The sequence below is a fragment of the Melanerpes formicivorus genome, unplaced genomic scaffold (genome assembly GCF_026170545.1).
Source record: "Melanerpes formicivorus ecotype bairdi unplaced genomic scaffold, bMelFor1.0.p_v2 SCAF_53, whole genome shotgun sequence".
In the NCBI taxonomy this organism is placed as follows: domain Eukaryota; kingdom Metazoa; phylum Chordata; class Aves; order Piciformes; family Picidae; genus Melanerpes; species Melanerpes formicivorus.
Genome location: NW_027142405.1, coordinates 4,710,573 through 4,724,980, shown reverse-complemented (window position 1 = coordinate 4,724,980; position 14,408 = coordinate 4,710,573). Strand labels below are relative to the sequence as shown.

The 14,408-nt window shown below is 41.8% G+C and overlaps 1 protein-coding gene across 1 annotated transcript; it reads left to right on the top strand.

Moving 5' to 3' along the window:
* Positions 1 to 2,136: 2,136 nt before the first annotated feature.
* Positions 2,137 to 10,000, top strand: PRL (prolactin). The gene is made up of 5 exons (XM_068160859.1): positions 2,137 to 2,164; positions 4,541 to 4,722; positions 5,121 to 5,228; positions 7,203 to 7,382; positions 9,809 to 10,000. Exons 1-5 carry the CDS (start codon positions 2,137 to 2,139, stop codon positions 9,998 to 10,000), a joined length of 690 nt encoding a protein of 229 aa, XP_068016960.1.
* Positions 10,001 to 14,408: the final 4,408 nt, after the last annotated feature.

Here is a 14,408-nt window from a genome sequence, read left to right as displayed (position 1 = left end):
ATAAAGGGTTGAGAAGAGTTCATTCTTTTTAATCACAGGGCCCCTATGATGTTCTAAGATTCCAGGATTTTTCAAACTCACCTGTAATCTTATTGGGAAGATTTTCAGGTGAAGCTGAGTCAAGATCTTAAAGCCACGTGGCTGTGATTTAAAAGACAAATGTTTTCTACCATGGATTCCTAGAATGGTTTGGGTTGGAAGGGACCTTCAAGATCAACTAGTTCCAACCCTCCACCCATGGCTGGGGATACCTTCCACTAAACCAGATTGGTCAAGGCCTAATTCAACCTGGTCTTTAATACCTCCTGGGAAGGGGCATACACAACCTCCCTGGGCAACCTGCTCCAGTGTCTCACAACCCTCTTGTCCTAGCACTATAAGCCCTTGGAAAAAGTCCCTTTCTAACTTTCTCGTAGGCCCCTTTTGGGTACTGGAAGGCTGCTCTAATGTCTCCCTGGAGCCTTTCCTCCAGACTGAACAGTCCCAGCTCTTGCAGTCTTTACCCACAGGGGAGGTGCTCCATCCCTCTGATCATCTCCATGATCCTCCTCTGAATCTGCTCCTTCTTGTGCCAGGGGAACACCAGAACTGGATGCAGTACTCTAGGTGGGGTATCATGAGTGCAGAGTAGAGGAGGAGAATCACCTCCTTCATCATGCAGTGACTTACTCTAGAGTTTTGACTGTGGCCCTATTCTAATTGCTTCATCTGATCGCCAGTTTTCTGTGCTGTAGACAACAACAGCTTCATTTACTCAGCAGGGCCTCAATTTCCAAACAAGATCCAGCCTGTAAGCAGAACAAATTGTTCTAGCAATCACAGCCTAGAATTTAGCAGATGTAAATCACTTGCTACTAGTTCTCATCTGGTGCTGAAGCGTCAACTTTTATTGCTTCCCAAGGGATGCCTTCTATGGTTTACTCTCTAAACACTCTATCTTTCTTCTCCCTTGTTTATCATCAGTTCAAGAACCATATCTATAGTTACAAAATAATGAAGGATTCTGGGTTACATACATACCTGTTCCACAAGTATGGAACAAGTTGTCTGAGGGCAAGAAAATTCATTAATGCTGTCTCCCTTATACATTTTAATCATCTAATTTGGAAAGTCTTTTCATGTGTAAGTGGGCTTGAAAAACAGATGAGAGGTTATACATTTGCTAACATATTCATAGAGATGAGCTTCACACAAGAAGAGAACAGGGCCAACCTGCCAAGGCTAGTTTGTAGATTACCACAGACACATTAGATGTGGAAGCAAATCCCACTGCTTACGACAGCACATGTTTTGCGTACGGTGGAAATGGACATCTTCTACGCAGAGAGTTTTCAAGCAGAGAAAACAATCTCATGCTTTTGTAGAGAGATTTATTTAAACCAAAAAAAATGCTAATTTATTCATGAAACTTTTGTGATTGAACAGTAAGCAGACAATTTCTTTCTCTTTAATTGCTGCCAATTATTTTTTAACATAAGAACTGCCCTCATTTTTCCAAACTCCTCTCAGTCTGAGAATCAGTTATATCATCATTTTGCTGTATGGAGCCATACACTCAGAATGTCATATCTATAATTTTACAGATGGTAATCTGTATTTCCATTAGCCTCCATTCCCTTTTTCTGGATAAATTTCAGTGCAGTTTCTCTCATGTGGATATTGTAAAATATTGTTTGCTTCTAATAAATAGTCATCATTTTAACATGGGCAAGCTTGAAGGGCTGAAGAAAAAAGGAAGGATAAGAAGACAGTTGTGAGGAAGGGAAAGAGCAAGCTAAAAACATTGAGAATAACTGTTTTGTCATTAACAACTGAAGCTTTCTAGGATCAATGGCATTTGCACCTTGTTCGGGGCAAAATTTTGGCACTCTCTTCATCCAACCATACCTGGGATCCCACAGCTGAATTTGTTAATGAAATTCCCTCTCACAGTTAAAAATATGAAACAAAAAATACTGAATATGAATGTGGAAGAAAGGCAATTTGATGTTTGTAATTATCGAGGTAAACCCCTCAACCTGTTGAATGTATGCAAAATGGACCTTGGACTGTATATAAAAGGGGCATGTGAAGAGAATAAGCGCAAGTACTGAGGCTTCTTTCTGGTAGAGCAACGCATCATATAGGATGCCCACCATGATCAACAAGGGGGCTTCGCTGAAAGGTAAGACTTTTGCCATTCACTTACCGATGACTTTTATATTTCTTTAAATGTAGATTGAATTAGGAAGTGACTGAAATGTATCAGCTCGAGAAAACGAGGTCTTACAGCCACCTAGTCTTCCAGTAATGGTGAAACTTACCTTCACCTCAAATATTAGGTGTTCAAAGTTTGGAATTAGAAAGCAGCTTTGTCTCTTTTTGGTTCAGTCTTCTGTCTAGTAAGACTACCTTTGCACTGGGCAGTGTCACAGAAAATTAGCTCAAATGATGTGACACCTGCACATGAAGCACTGGATGCAGACTGCTTTGCTACACCACTCAGAAGGCAATGACTAAAAGTAATTCCCCACAACTCTAGAAGTGATGTTGCAAACTTGCAGTGAAAGTTTTCACAGTCATCTTCAACTTTGCAAGCCAACAAGTCTCAAGTTTTTTTATTCATAAAATTATTCCCCAGAGTACTTTTCTAACTGTAGCATGCACTTAGTCCATGGAGGAGGAGGAGGGGGGCTTACTTCAACATTGTGGAATCATACTTTTCTTGGCTTTAGAAGTTCCTAGAAGGAACTTATCCCATGAGAAGAGGAGGCTCAGGGGTGACCTCATTGCCCTCTACAACTACTTGAAGGGTGGCTGTAGCCAGGAAGGGGTTGGCCTCTTCTCCCAGGCAACCAGCACCAGAACAAGAGGACACAGTCTCAAGCTGCGCCAGGGGAGGTTTAGGCTCGAGGTGAGGAGGAAGTTCTTCACCGAGCGAGTCATTCGTCATTGGAACAGGTTGCCCAGGGAGGTGGTTGAGTCATCGACCCTGGAGGCGTTCAAGGGGAGATTGGACGTGGCACTTGGTGCCATGGTCTAGGCATGGGGTCTGTGTTGATAGGTTGGACTCGATGATCCTCGAGGTCCTTTCCAACCTAAGTGATACTGTGATACTGTGATACTGTGATAACATTAGGGACTGTCCTGCTGATTCCTGGAGAACACTTTAATTTAGCATTTAAAATAAATCCAGTGAACCAATACAGGTAGCAAACCAGCTTCCAGAACTAAAACTCTCACAGAACAGGACAGTGTTGTTTGGAAAAGCACACTCATTTACCAAGTATTTCCTTTTTAAATGTTCCAATTTTTTTTCCCCTGTGGACATTTTATTTCACTGAATAGAAAATTTGACTCTACTAAGTTAATATAATATTTTTTAAACAGATTAGGTTTTATTGTTTAGATAATGAGAAGTCCTCCCCATAAATTTCCAAAGCTTAGGAGAAAAGACAAACGTTCTCTCTGATTTCTTAGCACTAGGCAATTTAGGGTTAAACTCTAAACAGCAAAACAGCACAGCTGCTGGAAATCTTCTGAAGGAACTCCCAGGACAATCAAAACCTTAAGAGAATGACCTAACCACCCTCCCACAAAATTAGTTTAAACTCCAAATGTTTGCAAAGACGAAAAGGACCTGTGGGAAGAGAAGGAGAATAAAGAAAATGACCAAGCAAACAACTGAAAAACCACCCCAACCAATCTGTTTTCCAAACTTATATAACTGTACAAATATAATCACCTATATATATTTATACTCTGAAGAAGTTTGATTTTTTTTTCTTCCATTTAGCATTATGTAATAAAGTCTGGCTCAACAGAGACTTTGGAATATAGTGTACACTGCAAACCAGGTTACTTTGCCTCCTCAAACTGCATAGCTGGCTCTACTATGCAGTCATGATGACATGACAGAAGGGAGAAAGGATAACAGAATTAAAGTGTTTCCCTTCTCCACTCATTTTTCAATAGCCAGTACCTGGACCCTGAGCCAAAATCACCCAGCATCTAGCTCTGAAAGCTACCTGGAGAAGAGGAAGCTCGGGGAAACCTTATTGCTGTCTACAACTACCTGAAGGGAGGTTGTAGCCAGATGGGGGTTGGTCTCTTCTCCCAGGCAACCAGCACCAGAACAAGAGGACACAGTCTCAAGATGCATCAGGGCAAGTTTAGGCTGGATGTTAGGAAGATGTTCTTCACAGAAAGAGCAATTGGCCAATGGAATGGGCTGCCTGGGGAGGTGGTGGAGTCACCATCACTGGAGGTGTTTAGGAAGAGACTTGATGGGGTGCTTGGCACCATGGTATAGTTGATTAGATAGTGTTGGATGATAGGTTGGACTCGATGATCTCAAAGGTCTCTTCCAACCTAGTCTGGTCTGGTCTATTCCTATTCCTATTCCTATTCCTATTCCTATTCCTATTCCTATTCCTATTCCTATTCCTATTCCTATTCCTATTCCTATTCCTATTCCTATTCCTATTCTATTTCTATTCTACTTCTAAATGCACATACCAGTCAGTGTGATTCCATTTTTCTATCTTTTAAACCTGAACAGGCTTGGTGGTCGTGGTCCTTCTGGTGTCCAACATGCTCCTAACAAAGGAAGGAGTGACCTCCTTACCCATCTGCCCCAGTGGATCTGTCAATTGCCAGGTTTCCCTTGGGGAACTTTTTGACCGAGCAGTTAAACTGTCACACTACATCCACTTCCTCTCTTCAGAAATATTCAATGAATTTGTAAGTACTCTGCCTTTTCCTGAGAGTAAGAAAATACAAAATTGCAATTTAATACATTTTTTTTAAGCACAAACATATGTTAGTATATTAAATCCTTCAATAAGTAAACAAATATGACTGCTGCACAGTGGTACTCCCAGTGGTGACTAAATCCATGTACAGCTCTCTCCACTGCTAAGATCTACTAAAAGATACTATTTTCACATCATTCTTTATCTGTGGGACAAATCTTAGTTTGCTGGATGCCAGTTTCACTCTAAAGGCTTGCCATAAACTTCTGACTTTTACAGCATAAAAGCAGTGATAAAAGCATTGGAACAACGAGTTATATATAGTATTTGAACTGAAGCTCTTCTTACTTATCTGTTTCAATAATACCTGCCCTTGCTGATCTGCAGGATGAACGCTATGCTCAGGGCCGGGGTTTTATTACGAAAGCTGTTAATGGATGCCACACTTCCTCTTTAACCACTCCTGAAGATAAGGAACAAGCTCAGCAGATTCCTGTAAGTCCCACTTCTAATGTCATTCAGTGTGAGATAGAGCAAGGGGAGGTGGGGAAGACGGAGGGTTAAGGAATAGATAGGCAGCACAGGGAGAGAGAAATCAGCTCAATCAAAATAAAAACAACAACAAGAGGAAAGCACAAAGAAAAATCCAAGAAAAGTAGATTAAGTATTTGCAGACTGTACAGAATATGTAAGTACCAGTAACTTTCATCTTCCCTTCCTTTTCCTGTATGTTACACTCAGTCATTGCATCTTATTTCCAATTACAATATAACCTTGTGGAGTAATGCCAGTTACCATGCTTGTACAGTACTGAGAACACTCCACCTTGGAGAATTAGCTTTAAAAATCTTATAGAAAATTATTATATTAACAAACATTAAAAAAAAAAATTGCATTTGCTGTGTAGGCAAAATATTCCAGTAACTGAAAACACTGACTTTAAAAAAAAAATGCTAAACAGGTATTTTTGTTGTTGCCAGTAGGCAACAGTGTTCACAAAACAAAGAGAAACATACGTCAATGGAATAATTATAAACCTAAGGGTAGATGTAGATAGTCTTGCTCAGCCTATGGTCACAGATACAATTTGAAAATACTCTGGAGAGCAAATAAGCACAGCTGTATGAAAGGGGGGTTGACAAGGAGAATTTTTCATCATTTTCCTGTTGGTGATATCCTTGCAATCCCAGTATAGTGATCTTCTTGGTATGTCATTCAGAAACTCTGTTGGGGGCAATAGCATTCACAGCTTTGGGTACATAACAAGTCTGGTAGTATTCAGAGGCAATGCATCTAGTAAAGAAGAAATGGTTGAATACTGCCATAACTGTAACCCTTATGAATTTCTATTCCCTACAAATAAGGACAAAGTTTGAAATCAGAGAGCTGGAGGAACTATAGTGCAAAGAGGAGGACAGAGATAAGTTATGCAGAGGCAGTAAAACTTATTTACTGCTTTGCCATAATGCTCACCTTCCACTAAACCTTTAAAAAAAAAAAGGGTTTTTAAGATGTTCCTTGAAAATCAGATAAGGAGTTCTGTTTTGTTGGGTTTGGGTTTTGGTTTTGTATTTTTCCACAGAGATGGAACACAGTTCTGCTTGCTAGCTTTTAACATGGAGAGAGCTTACTGATGTTTTCCACTACAATATTATAGATGTTTATACTAATATGGTACCACCAATAACAAACTTATAAAATGCAATTGGACAGAGGTGATTGTCTTGGTTTTAGAGTGGTCAGAAGCTCTTTTACCCCTCCCCAGAGGAGTAAAAGAAAAAATGCTCCAAACAGGATTGGAAAGAATTGGGCATTTAAATGGAAGTGCTATTCACAGCTATATGGAACAATACAAAACCATACAAAATACATGAGTTCATATTCAGCCTCAGCCCTGTTCTTTCCAACCTGGGCTTAACCAAACCTCACTAGTCCAGAACCTTGCAAAACCTTCCCCCCCCCCCCAAACAGGCCAAAACCCCAGTCCTCAAAGCCCCCACAGTACCTCCCTGCCCCCTCCACCCCTCCAACCAGACCTGAACTACACATCAAAAATTAGTCCAGCTGCTCAAGGCTGAAGGCTTCAGTTCCCGCAAGAAAATAGCAGAGAGGTAAGAGCTCAGAGCTCTGAGAAGAGAGCAGAGAGAGGAAAGGAAGAACAAACAATTATGCCCATTTCTGCTTAGGAGTAGATGCAGGATTATGGGAGTGAATTAACAAAAATTACACTCATCCGGTGTCCACCCACCAGGCTATCTGGTCCATCTGGAGGACTTCTCTATGGTTAAGACATCCAGTCTTTAAACCCACAACAGTGATCGAAAAGAGGACTATAGAACACATTCAGGGATAGGTCCTGGAATAATTTCCCAAATCACTATGTCTGAGGACATCTCTCTAAATGCCTCCTAATGCTGCCAGCGTTTATCCTTCTTATTTTGACTGTCTTTTCTTAATGTGGGTGGGCAGCACGAAGACCTGCTGAATTTAGTACTGGGAGTGCTGCGCTCCTGGAATGATCCCCTGGTCCATCTGGTTTCTGAAGTACAAAGAATCAAAGAAGCTCCAGACACCATCCTCTGGAAAGCTGTAGAGATTGAAGAACAAAACAAGCGGCTTCTAGAAGGAATGGAAAAAATAGTTGGACGGGTATGTCTTATGTCCTTCACATCCATCTTTCTGGCCTGTAAATGTGAGGAAGTAAACACATACAGTTACAGGTGCTCCCTATCTGGAGTACGAAAGGAAACAGCAGAGCTACCAAACAGAAGGGCACCTGGGGGTGCTGATTGACAGCTGGCTGAACATGAGCCAGTAGCGTGCCCAGGTGGCCAAGAAGGCCAATGGCATCCTGGCATGCATAAAGAATAGTGTGGCCAGCAGGAACAGGGTGGTCGTTCTGCCCCTGTACTCAGCACTGGTTAGGCCACACCTTGAATACTGTATCCAGTTCTGGGCCCCTCAGTTTAAGAAGGACATTGAGACACTTGAATGTGTCCAGAGAAGGGCAACGAGGTTAGTGAGAGGCCTCGAGCACAAGCCCTATGAGGAGAGGCTGAGGGAGCTGGGGTTGTTTAGCCTGGAGAAAGTTCTTCACTGAGAGAGTCATTAGCCTTTGGAATGGGCTGCCCAGGGAGGTGGTGGAGTCACCATCCCTGGAAGTGTTCAAGAGGAGATTGGATGTGGCACTTGGTGCCCTGGTTTAGTAGTCATGATGTCTGTGGTGACAGGTTGGACTTGATGATCTTTGAGGTCTCTTCCAGCCTTGGTGATTCGGTGATGCGGTGATTCTGTGAAGGAAAAAAAGGGGGAGTTGAATCAAGATAGATTTTCTTCCACTGTCTTACCATTTCTAAAGTGACAATGTGCTGTAACTGGTAGAGCATAATCCAGGGTACTCCCAGTCCTGCTTCAAGAGAAGGTGTAACCATCAGGACTGGTAATTGTCATTCTATATTTGAGTATTTTGAATTCGCAATCCTGATTTTCAAGGGCTGTGCCTGTGTTTCTTCACATGCACATATGTATATGTACGTTTTAGCATGTTTATAAACATCTGTATACAGAGAGGTATTGTGCACAGTTTTCAGAAATAGATGCTGTGTTTAAAGCTCTTCTGGAAGTCTGGGCTATTGCAGAGATGTGGCATACAGTAAAGTACTCATGATGTCTCTTGTTTCTGTTTTTCCATGCCACGCCTCTGGCTCTGACTTGGTTCTCCCTACACTTGTAAGGGAGAAAGCCATTGTCTGACAAAACCCATACTTGAGAACTTCTTTTTATCAGTAGTTGTTTGAAAGCTTTCCTGAATAAAATCAGATCTAGCTTGTTTATTTTTAAAGAAGCCTCTCCTAGTCCCTGAACACTTCATTCTGTCAGTAATCTAGATGCTAAGAAGAGGTTCTGAATTTACTGGCCTTTGCTTAAGCTCTGAACAGTTGAACAGCATTAAGAGTGACACCATCACTACATCCACCATTTTCCCCTGTATCACTTATAGTCTCTCTCTCAGTTAAGTGTTCCTTTACTTAGAAACCTTAGCCTATCCAGGCCACAAATGCGTTTATCAATGTAATCAAATACATTTCTGCCCCATAGCCATATGTAAAAGGGTGCAGGCAAGGTTCCAAGATAATGGTAGAAATCAGGTGCTGCTACAGTTACCCTGTAACCAGCTTCTCATTCATGTTATTTACAGGAGACTGAAGACAAGACTGGCAAATATCATTTGGGAGATAGTAGGTCTATCTCTTATTTGCCTGTTGCTTAAGCTGAGTGATACAGGTTCTGTAGATAGTTCCCTATGTGCTTTTACAAAGTACAGCTGATGGGAAATACAGAAGATGCGCAAGTACCAACAGGCACAGTCTGCCTTCCTGGTATGAAAGGTAGATTTCTGGGACATGAGAAAATGAATGACTGACTCTTTCAAACAAAGAGATCTAAACCAATCTTCATTTAGGACAGTAACTCACTGCATGAGTTCCTACACATGGCACTGTAACATTAGAGGTCACTGTATCACTCAGCATTTTCACTTTTTTTTTTTTAATGGAATCTAAGGTACAATACATTTGAAAAGGTACTGTTGAGAGATTTGTCTGGTAACACACTCTTGAAGTTGCCTGTATCAGAACCTAAGAGCTAGGCTGAGACACAGCTGGAGATACACCCAAAGAAGTTCAGGAACGAGTGCTAACAATGACTTCAAGGTGAAGGGAGCCAAAAAGAAATCTCACCAATGAGTCCATGCACAAAGGCAGGTTTGATCTCTTTGCAAAGTCAGATTCCGTTGGACAGTGGTTAATCCTCTAGTTCTCTTCAAACACCATTAACACAGTTAAGCTTTTTACATATTTTAGCAAAATAATCTCAAAAATAATTTGACAAATTCATTCAAAATCCACATGAAGATATAAGGCATTATACAGAAGAGTGGGAAGCAGAACAGGAAATACTCTACAAACGGTACTCTGGAAACTATCATTTCCTCAAGGCCAGCATTTACATTCTCTGTTGTTCTTTATCCAGTCATTTTCACTATCACTTGCCAGTGTACCATTGTCTGCCTTTAGGTTCATTCTGGTGAGATCGGCAATGAAATTTATTCTCAGTGGGAAGGCCTCCCATCCCTGCAGCTCGCTGATGAGGACTCCAGACTCTTTGCTTTTTATAACCTGCTGCACTGCCTCCGCCGAGATTCCCACAAAATTGACAACTATCTCAAGCTTCTGAAGTGCCGCTTAATCCATGACAGCAATTGCTAAGTACCCGTGGGCCAAATCACTGAAACAATTCATCGTGGTGTTTGTGTTGCTTTGCTACTTTTAATTGGAAACTGCATGAAAAGCCACACTGCACAGCATCAGGATCATCAGCAACTTTCAGGCACGTTTGCCTGAATTTTGGCTGCAGCTATTAACAGCATTTATCTTGGGAATTTGAAAATGTTGTAAACTATTTGTATGACAAGAGTTCTCTTTTCTGTCTAGTTTCCTCACCTAGAAGCATTTCAGTGATAACCAGATCATGCAGATACAAATAAAAATGTTATTACATCAAAAAAGTGCATAACACTGAGTGATGTCAGTGAACAAAAAATAGCCGTGATACCTTCAGCAGTAGCTTCTCTTTTTAGGAGCTCAGCCTCCAGTTACTGATGACAGAGCATCTTAATTCTATTGGGCCACACCTTCAGTCCTGAGTCTAGTTCTGGGCTCCTCAGTTTGGGAGGGATGTTGAGTTGCTGGAGGGTGTCCAGAGAAGGGTGGCGGAGCTGGGGAGGGGTCTGGAGTGCAGCCCTGTGAGGAGAGGCTGAGGGAGCTGGGGTTGCTTGGCCTGGAGAGGAGGAGGCTCAGGGGAGACCAATTGCTCTCTACAACAACAACCTGAGAGGAGGTTGTGGCCAGGTGGGGGTTGGTCTCTTCTCCCAGGCAACCAGCACCAGAACAAGAGGACACGGTCTTGAGCTGTGCCAAGGGAAGTTTAGGCTGGAGGTTAGGAGGAAGTTCTTCCCAGCAAGAGAGATTGGCCATTGGAATGTGCTGCCCAGGGAGGTGGTGGAGTCACCATCACTGGGTGTGTTTAAGAAGAGCCTGGATGAGGCACTTGGTGCCATGGGTTAGTTGATTAGATGGTGTTGGGTGATAGGTTGGACTTGATGATCTCAGAGGTCTTTTCTAACCTGGTTAATTCTATTCTATTCTATTCTATTCTATTCTATTCTATTCTATTCTATTCTATTCTATTCTATTGCTCTATACCCTTCCTCACTTAAAAGAGGAGAGGGAAAAAAAGGAGGAAGATCAAAAAGTATTGCACCACACTACTTTAAACTTAAAGTATGGTCTCAAATCCTATCTACTTGGATTGATGCTTTTACTCTGTACACAAACTGAGTATGAGAAAGAAAGTTAAGAAATCCATTGAGGCTAACACAGCCATTGACTCCCTTTGCAGTCCATGGAGAAAGAAGTCACATCTGGAATTTTAAGGACAGAGTTTCACAGGTACCCAAGATTCTACTGACTAGTTGGTGAAGAGGTGTTTCCAAAGGATGGTTATTTGTGTTTGAGGTGACTATCTGAGGTCAAAGGAACCATTCGATTTCAGTAGGTCTCAGTAGAAAATTCTAAGCATATATGTCATATCAACTTGTCCTTCACATTACTCACAAGCAATGTGGTGGTCGCACTTGCTCAGAAAACTTTCAGGCTATAAAATGCATTAGATTCATAGATTCATACAATGGTTTGGATTGGCAGGAACCTCAAATACACACCCACACACCCTCCGGCATGGGTGGGGACACCTTCCACTAAACCAGGTTTCTCAAGGCCTCATCCAATCTAGCCTTGACTACATCCAGGGAGGGAGCATCCACAACATGTCTGGGCAACCTGTTACAGTGTTTCACCACACTCATTATAAATAATATATCCAGCCTAAATCTACCCTCCTCAATTTTCAATATATTCCCTCTCATCCTATCACTAAAAGCCCATGTACAAAATCTCTTCAGAGCTTTCTCATAGGCCCTTTTCAGGTACTGGAAGGGTGCTACAAGGTGTACCTGAAGCCTTCTTTCTCCCAGGTTGAACAGCCCTAACTCTTGCAGCCTGTTTGAATAGGAAAGGTGCTCCAGCCCTCTGGTTATCTTTGTGGCCGTCCTCCATACCCTCTCCAGTAGTTCAATATCCTTCTTATATGCTGTGGGCACCACAACTGGATGCAGTACTCCAGGTGGGATCTCACAAGAGCAGAGTAAAAGGGGAGAATCACCTCATTCGTCCTGCTGATCACACTTCTTTGTATGCAGCCCAGAATACTGTTGGTTTTCTGGGGTGCAAGTGCACATTGATAGATCATGTTGAGTATTTTGCCAACTGGCACCCCTAAGTCCTTCTCCTCAAGACTGCTCTCAAGACACTCCTAACCCAGTTTATATTTGCACTCAGGATTTCCCCAACCCAGCTGCAGGACCTTGCACTTGACCTTGCTGAACTTCATGAGGTTGTCTTAGACCCGCTTCTCAAACCTGTCCAAGTCCCTCTGGATGGCATCCCTTCCCTCCAGCACGTCAGCTAGACTGCACAGCTTGATGCTGTCTGCAGACTTGTGGAGGGTGCACTCAATTCCACTGCTAAAGAGGTTAAACAGCACTGGTCCCAATATCAATCCCTGAGGGACACCATATGTCACTGGTTTCCATTTGGACATTCAGCTATTGACCACAACTTTCTGAGTGTGGCCATCCAGCCAATTCCTTATCCAGCAAGTGGTCCATCCCTCATACTTTCCACTTTGGTGAGCAGGATGTCATGTGGGACAGTGTCAAATGTGCTACGCAAGTCCAGGTAGATGGCATCAGTTGCTCTTCCCTTGTCCACTGATAATGTATCTCCACCATAGAAAGCCAGCAAGTTCATCAGGAATGATTTGCTCTTGGTGAAGCCATGATGGCTACCACCAATCACTTTTTCCTCATTTTTCATGAAACCTTCAGAAGGATCTGCTCCATGATCTTGCTGGGCACAGAGGTGAGTCTGACAGGCCTACAGTCTCTGGGGTCTCACTTTTTGTCCCTTTTTGAAGATCTACTTGGTGCTGGTGAGGCCACACCTTAAGTTCTGTGTCCAAGTTTGGGGTTTGTAGTATAACAGACGCATCAAGGTGCTGTGGCATGCCTGGAGAAGGGCAACAAAGGTGGCAAAAGATCCTGAGAATGAATCTTATGAGGAGTGGCTGAGGGAGCTGGCATTATTTAGTCTGAAGAAAAGGAGGCTGAGGGGAGATGTTATTGCTTTCTACAACTACCCAAGAGGCAGTTGTAGAGGAGTGGATCTTGGTCTTTTCTCACAAGTTGCAACTGATAGGACAAGAGGAAATGGCCTCGAGTTATGCCAGGAGAGATTTAGGTTAGATATCAGAAAAACTCCTACATCAAAACAAATTTCAAGGACTGCTCAGGGAAGTAGTTGAGTCACTATCCCTGGATGCATTTAAAAGTTGTCTAGATGCAGTGCTGAAGGATATGGTGTAGTAGTGGCCCTGGTAGAGTTAGATAACTGTTGGACTTGATGGTCTTGAAGGTCTTTTCCAATCATAGTGATTCATCATACAGCTTCAGCTAAAAGGAGCTTGTATTCAAACCAGGTGTTCATGGATTTGGCTTCCCACTAGACAAGCCTGCTACATTGCTCCAGAGTTGAGCCATAGAGGAATAGTGAAACACCAGAGAAGATTGGTTTGAGGGCTTAAGCCTCTCATTACCATAGCACAATAAGCACAGCCATAATAGGTATTTGCATAAGAGATGAGATAATACCAACTGCTAGAAAGGTCTCATTTTAACCATCTCTATAAGGATGTAATGATGCTTGCATTTCTAATTATATATATCTATATGTGTGTGTGTGTGTGTGTGTGTGTAAAATGGCCTTTTAACCTCTTCATGTTTTCAATTATTGATTGCCTCAGGCTTTATCTGGATAAGTACATACTAAGTCCACATTTAATATATATAAACTAATGTGTGCAGCAAACAATTTCCTTGTTGCACAGTCAAAAGTGACATCTTTCTTAAGCTCTGAAAAGCACAAAATGTGGGGCATATGCAAGAGCAGTTTAACAACACACAGCTGCACAACACCACAGTCAAGGAGGAAAATGGATAAAATTTGCCAGGCAAAATGCAAGTGCCCAGACTAGAATTTAATCTGCTCATAATATTCTATTTTCTGTTATAATGCCAATAGGAAAGAAAAGCATTTTAAAGGGGGAAAAAAAAAAACCAGAAAAAAATATCCTTTGTAATTATCACAAGTGCTTAGAATTACAGTGTGAGTTCTTATTCAAAAGAAAACATGAATAATGAGACTACTCTGTATTGAACTGGAAAAACGATTATGTCTCGCTGAGTAAACTCCTACCTCAGAATCTCTTTAGAATTCAAAAGGAACTTGATTAATAGGGCAGACATTCATAATTTTACACTTACATGACTAGATGTAAAACAATGACTTTCATTAGCTGCTTTAAAATTACAGTGCTAAAACAATTGTTCCAAACTTGCATGCACTGGCTTATTACAGCCTGGTTTAGTACAATTACGAGTTTTTAATTTCATAAAGAAAGATAGAAGAGACCAAAAAAAAAAAAAAGAAAAGAATTCTA